This window comes from Cyrtonyx montezumae, unplaced genomic scaffold (assembly GCF_038088225.1).
Source record: "Cyrtonyx montezumae isolate F1298 unplaced genomic scaffold, pur_monq_1.0 scaffold_9, whole genome shotgun sequence".
NCBI classification, from domain to species: domain Eukaryota; kingdom Metazoa; phylum Chordata; class Aves; order Galliformes; family Odontophoridae; genus Cyrtonyx; species Cyrtonyx montezumae.
Genome location: NW_027072100.1, coordinates 12,635,730 through 12,642,490, shown reverse-complemented (window position 1 = coordinate 12,642,490; position 6,761 = coordinate 12,635,730). Strand labels below are relative to the sequence as shown.

The 6,761-nt window shown below is 44.2% G+C and overlaps 1 protein-coding gene across 1 annotated transcript; it reads left to right on the top strand.

The window, feature by feature from the left end:
* The first annotated feature begins 1,474 nt into the window (after positions 1-1,474).
* PFDN4 (prefoldin subunit 4) lies at positions 1,475-3,260 on the top strand. Its single transcript, XM_065754182.1, has 4 exons — positions 1,475-1,560; positions 1,733-1,840; positions 2,321-2,461; positions 2,856-3,260. The coding sequence occupies exons 1-4, from the start codon at positions 1,537-1,539 to the stop codon at positions 2,985-2,987; spliced, it is 405 nt and encodes a 134-aa protein (XP_065610254.1). The 5' UTR covers positions 1,475-1,536; the 3' UTR covers positions 2,988-3,260.
* The last annotated feature ends 3,501 nt before the right edge of the window (positions 3,261-6,761 follow it).

Genomic DNA, 6,761 nt, shown 5'->3' with positions numbered 1-6,761 from the left:
CAGATTTTCCCTCTGCAGTGAGTTCTACAAAATCCAATGATAGCATCCAGTTCCACTGATCGTTCTTATATTTCTCATTAAAATGGCCATTGGATAACATCCATCTTAAGCTGTTCTGGCTAACATATTAGGAGGGAGGTAGAAGATGTGAATTTGGATGCCATTAGGCAACGGAGTGTATGTTAGTCTCACTTATCAGGGATAAGTGTCCTAAGAACAGGACTGTTGCATGCAATCAGGCTATTTAAAGCATCGCTTCTGAAAGAAAGGTTATAGATTTTGCCTTCCGGAAATGTTTGTGATCTTTGGACTCTTGATCTTTGGTGGAGGCAATTCTCAGCAGCTGTGAGGTTCAGCAGTTTTGGCTGCCTAGAACTGAATGTGCTGACCTCATGCATCTTGCTCACAAAACCACCTGGTTTTCTTTCTGCTATCTCCCCAGACACTGCTCTGGGACCCACAGACTCTCACCCAGATTTCAGAATTCCTTTTTTAAGCCATGCATCTTAAAGCACGCTTTTCAGGGCCTCGACTCCCCATGCCCAGGTGCTTTCTGCGGATCTGACTCTAATCACTTTCAGTGGCACATAACAGAAAGATGAATCACAGAGAAAAACACTTGAAAATATGTTCAAACACCTTCCTGAACCTCACACCGCAGGATTGTTTCCTTCCACACCTGACAACGGCATATAGCTCAGGGGTCTGTTGTCGGTGCCTACTGAAATTTCCGATGCCGATGACTTTGCAGGAAGGTGCTGTGGGACCCCGAGGAGCCCCGTGTGAGCCACCCAGCCACTGTGTTCAGCATCACGAGCCACAGCAGCCAACCCCACTGCAAAACAGTGTCACAAATCCCACCAGCCCGGAGCTCTGCGTGGGTAAGGGCTGCACACACCCGCTCCCCTGTACTGGCATTGGATCACAGGCCTCCCCCGCAGTTGTGAAACAAGATGTTGATCGGATTTTTTTTTTTTTAATTGCTGTTTTGTTCCGTGGATGTGAGAGGAGCTAAATAAACGTTAAGCACGTGGAGGCAGTCACACAGCGTGAGTGATGGTTTCTGTTTAGGACAAGCAACCCGGGCAGCCACGAAAAAAAAAATATATATATATATCCTATATATCCTATATATACTATATATACTATATATACTTATATATAAATATATATAAGATGTAGTATATAATGTGTATATATATACAGCGCCGGAGCGGGCGACAGGCGGGAACGGGCGCACGGGGGCGCTGCGCTGGCGGAAGGCGCCGTTCTATGGCGCCCCCTGGCGGCAGCCCAGCGTATGGCGGCTGACGGCGGCGCGGCGGGACGTACCAAGTGCTGCTGCGGGAGGGGGGGGTTGGTAGCAGCGCGGCTCGCTCTGGGCAGATGGGCTCTGTATTGTGCGGTGATGGAGGAGGAACGGAATTCTCGAGCTGCCTCGGGTGGCTGATGCTGCGTGCTGGCACCGTTTCTCTCCGCCTTCTCCCCGCTGGGCTCCTCCTCGGAAGGAAGGGGGAATAGTTCGGCCCTGCCGACATGGCCGCCACCATGAAGAAAGCGGTGAGTGGCGGCCGCGGCGCTGCGCGTGGGTTGGGCCGTGTGCGTGGGGCCGTGGGGTCCCCGTTCCCGCGCTGTGTGAGGAGCGGAGCTCGCGGGGATGGTGTCGCGGTGAGGTTGAACTCGAGCGCGGTGGCGGAGTGGGATCCACCGCTTTCACCTCTGTTGTTGGCAGGCTGCGGAGGACGTCAACGTGACTTTTGAGGATCAGCAGAAAATTAACAAGTTTGCGAGAAATACCAGCAGGATCACGGAGCTGAAGGAGGAAATCGAGGTTAAAAAGGTACACGTGCCTTTTTAGGTACACGTTCGGTTGTTTTTTGCTGAGTTAAGTCTTGCTCATGGCGCAGGACACAGTGACTGTAAAAACACAGCTCTAATTTGGGATTTTGAACACCCAGAAGACGCAGGAGGTGAGGAAGCAATTCAGGTCATCAGGATGACCGTGTTATGAAATGCAGTTGCTGTTGCTCTGCTCGTTGGTGCCTCTCCTTGCAGTAGTTGCCAGCCCGTCTCTGTCAGCATGGGGGCTGCTGTTCCATCACCAGGCCCCTCAGAGTTCTGCTTTTGCAATGTAGAAATTAATGTATGCAGACTTCCTGTTCTCTAGCTAAGTAAAAGAAATCTTTTGTGACAGCAGATCAGATAATAGTGAAATTTGTATGCTGTCTTTCCTTTGTTTAGGCAGTTAATCATGCTGTTGGTGCATTCACTGAAATAACTTGCTTAGTACAAAGCAGTCACCTTTCTTACGTCTCAATAGAAACAACTTCAGAATTTGGAAGATGCCTGTGATGACATCATGATGCTTGAGGATGACTCCCTTTTGATACCCTACCAAATTGGAGATGTCTTCATTAGCCATTCCCAAGAGGAGACGCAAGAGATGCTGGAGGAGGCAAAGGTTTGTCTGAGCAAGAAGGAGCTCCTTTGCTTCACTGTTTACTACTGGAGCACGAGGTTCAGTCCTATGCAAGGATTTGTGGACTAAGTGTAGATCAGAATCTTCCTTGATCCATTCTGTGTGCTTATCCTCAAGGTTCACCTTTACAACTTCTCTGATGTGATACATTCGTGTTTGGTTTGTGATTTTTTGGGGAGGGAAGTGTGTGCAAATGTAAGTTCATAGCAGAGCTGTCAGTATACAGAGTTTTACTAGGCTTTGGTTGGCCCCCTAGTAAGTGTTGTACATTCCCTGACAAAGAGTTGCCACAGAGGCACCTTTTCATGGCTGACACATTGCTGGCAAACATGTCTTAGTTTGCTTTATGTAACTGGATGTTTTCTTTCTTTTTCAGAAAAGTTTACAAGAAGAAATTGAAACATTAGAATCCCGAGTGGAATCAATTCAGAGAGTGTTAGCTGATCTGAAAGTTCAGCTCTATGCAAAGTTTGGAAATAACATAAATCTTGAGGCTGATGACAGTTAAAAGTTCTCTACAGACACCGCATGCTTTTTCCTTGTTTTATTAATTGTTTTGATAGTTATTCTCTTCCAATAATGTTTTAAAAAATTTGACCTATTTTTTTTCTTTTTTTACTTTCCTGTCTTGGGTTCCATCTATTTAATGAGAGCTTTCATATTTTGGTTATTGCAGTTATTTATTTGTTCAGGAAAGCATTAGCTTCATACTGTTGGTGAAGCACCAAGGTTGGAATATTTGCATTGTTTGTTAAAGTAATAAATTCAGGCATATATTGTAGTTTCCTTGGTCTTGTTTTCAACTTTTGCAAGTACTTAAAATCATTTGTGTAAAAACAGTAGAAATGGGGAGTTTTACACATTATGGATGGTTAGATAGGGAATATTTAGGGCATGATCTCTCATTGAGCTGTAAGGTTGCTTTAAGCTGGTGTAAACAGCCCTCGTGGAAATACTGAAAGTCACAGCCTAGTTCTGTTCTTAATTCAAATATTTTGCTGCCAAAGAATAAGGGAATCAGCCCCAGCTCTGGGCTGTGTTGCTGGAGGAGTAATGTGCTCCACTTGTGAGAGAAGTAGCAATGTGTTTTATTGTTGCAAGGCAGTGACTTAACATAATTTCTGCATAGAGAGCAGTCAGACAAAAATGTTGAGGAGGCAGTTTTGCTTAGGCACAGGGTTCAGAATGTACCCTTTTGCTTTCCATAATCCTTCTCCGAGAAAGTCTGGATGCAGCTGCATCCCTTCTTACTCGACTGGGTCAGCAGTTTTTGTCTAAGGGATTCTGCGTGCAATCAATTCTTTTTATCACTTAGCTAAGATTAGGAAGTATACTGTTAGTGACTCTTGTGTGCATGTGTTGGGGTAAGAAATCTCTCTCCAAGACTTAACTTTGAGAGGCATCCCTACTGAAGGAAAGGCCCTGGGCTGTCCTCTGTGGGTTGAAATGATTGACTCGTTGCCATATTTGCATGCTGCTGTGTATTTGGGGATCACAGTGGACTTTAAGTGTTATAAATTGGAATGGTGAGTCTTCAACCTCTTCTAATGTTCCTCAAGGATCATTTTCTAAATCCATCTTGACATTAAAAAAAATGAAAAGACTTTTCATCTTAAACTGAGTTTGACATGTAGTAAGAAGCATCCAGCAGATGGCATCAAAGAACTGGGAGATTTGCCTCGTGGTAAACCTGTGCCTGGGCTCTGCCCACCAGAACTGATTTTGTTAGAATGAAAACTTTGGCTGCTGTGATTGTTCTCATTAATTGGTTGATCACACTTTAATCCCTAAGGGACTGCTGTGCCAGCTCTTCTGTTACAGGTATGTTTATGGCTGGGTAGCCTGTAGGTTTTGGGTATTTAAAATGACCAGAATTTTCAGGATGGATGTGGCTTCCTTAAAGGAAAGGAAAAAAAACAACAAACAGCTTGTGATGTCAAGGAGACTTAACTTGCCAGAGTTTCAAAGGAACCTGACAAAGTCCCTAAAACAACAGGACAAAATGATGATATTTACTGTATTTTCAGGGGCTTGTTTTTGATTCTGCGCCTTGTCAGCTGATGTAAATTGCCCACATTCTTTACATGATGAGCTGTAGTATAACCTTTGCCAGTGGAACCTTGACCATTGCTCATATGTCTTGATATAGAGGAATATTATAATCTGTAATAAAAATGTGGTTGATAATTATTCAATAATTATAGGAGATGGTTTGTAGCTGAAGTGCAAATAAATCTGTGGTATTAAGTAGCACTTCAAAAAGAGATTGAATGCTGAAGCCATATTTTCTGGGGGAACAAAAGAACTGAAGTACTTTGGTTTGCATGAGTCAGTGGTTTGGGTAATTTATCTAATGGTATTCTAATAGTCTGATTCATGCAAGAGGAAAAAAAATGGGGTGCATATAGGCATGATAAGGCCTGACAGAAAGTGTTTACAACCAAATTTATCTCTGCATTGATTGTATGAGTCATGCAGAAAAACGATTTCTGTAATTAAACGTTCGCTGCTGATGGGACCACACAGAGCACAGTGCACCAAACACGGGCACCACTGGGTGAAGGGTTTCCCTCATGTGAGGTGAGGCAGAGGGGAGCAGATCCAGCTGTTACAGCTGGGTAATAAAAGAATGTATAGAAATGAGCCACTTATTGCAGCTTTACTCAAGTGTCTTTCACTGGTGCTGTCCAAAGCTGCTGGTTAGTACACTGATGCCATGGCAGCTTATAAATACAGGTTTTATTAGGTGTTCCTCTGTCCTCGTGTCAGCAAGCTCACTGGGATGCTCACAGGTGGTGTGGATTGTCATTATGCAAGTTGATTGAAGGATTGCTTTGGGCAGTGTTACCACCTGTACAGGGGAAAGGTGAAACAAGATGCCCTTGATGTTGAAATAGGGGCTTGGCCAGAGCCTCAGCTGGCAGTTTCCTTAAGCTATTAGGAGAACATTCTGTTCCCTTCTGAAATGTGGCCCAGCACAAATGAGGGAAAGTGTTCTTCAGTGGATTTCTAGATTGGCAAGTTTTATTACTTCCTTTGTGCATGATATGGAAGACTTTCCCCTCCTTGGCTCCTCTAGTACTTGGAAGAAAGAGAAATGAAGAGATAAGATGTACGTAGTTGTAAACATGTCTGCCAGAGTCCATAGTTGAAGTTGTGTAGTCCTTGGTATATCTGTAATTACTCTGTAGATACAGATGTTTACAAACTAGTTTTTGTGGCCAAGATCTCTCGTGAAGGCGGGCTGCTTCTCTCTCAGCCTTCCCTCTGCCTTGTCCTCCCCAGTACTTTTCCCACTGCAGTAGAGAGGAAATCTGGAGTGCTTATTGATGCCAGGTAACAACGTGTAAGGATCTGTAGCTTCACAGAAAGTGCTGCTACACTGTATATACAGAAAAATAAATATTCAGAATTACTAGTAAGAGGAGATAGAGCAACACAGACTCAACTGCGGGAGAGTTTGGCACTTAATGATACATTTTATTATGTTTATGAGCTTTGATTTTTGCAGGAGTGGTAAAGAATCAGCCATAGAGTTTATATTATTGGTTATCTTCTGCAATGCTTGCTGGAGCTGCAGCTGAGGTTGCATTTCCTTCTGTTCTCATCACCCTCCAGCTTTGTGCATTACTGATGCTAACAGACATGACCACTTCCAAACGTTACTGTGAGATCACTGTTGCAGAGGTTCAGCTGCTCAGGTTATCCTCCTGGCAGTTGGTTCCTGGGTGGTGTAGAACAGAGGAGATGGTTATATGTATTAGGAGCCAAGAAGTGTTACAGCACAGGTGTGTCCCTGTGCTATATGGCTCCTCTGGGACCTCAGTTTTGTGGGTTCCAAGTACCATGGCATGAGCTGTGTATTTCTGTGGGTAAGCGTGGATTCCAGCCTACTGCTCAGTGTGCACTGGCTTTGTTTGTGGGTTTTCTTTGTTTGATTTCTTTTTAAGTCCTCAAAATAACTAGAAGGCACGAAGTACAAGACTTGCTGTCAGTTTTTCCTTGGATATCATCGCTGTCAAATGTTCATGGTGTTAAGAAGCCAGTGTTTTACATATACCATATTGCTGCTTTCTACTGTGGTAGCCATCGTTGTCTCAGGAGGGATGTGGGACTTGCTGTGTTGCATTCCAGCCACGTGCCCCTCGTGCACAACACAAATGACATTTAATTGATGCTTTGCATTTTGACAGCTAGTTTGGGCTTTGCTTGCTTTAGCATTTCCAGACAACAGATTGCTGGGTAGTTGTGTGTATTTAAGATGCTGTTTGCTGGTGACATC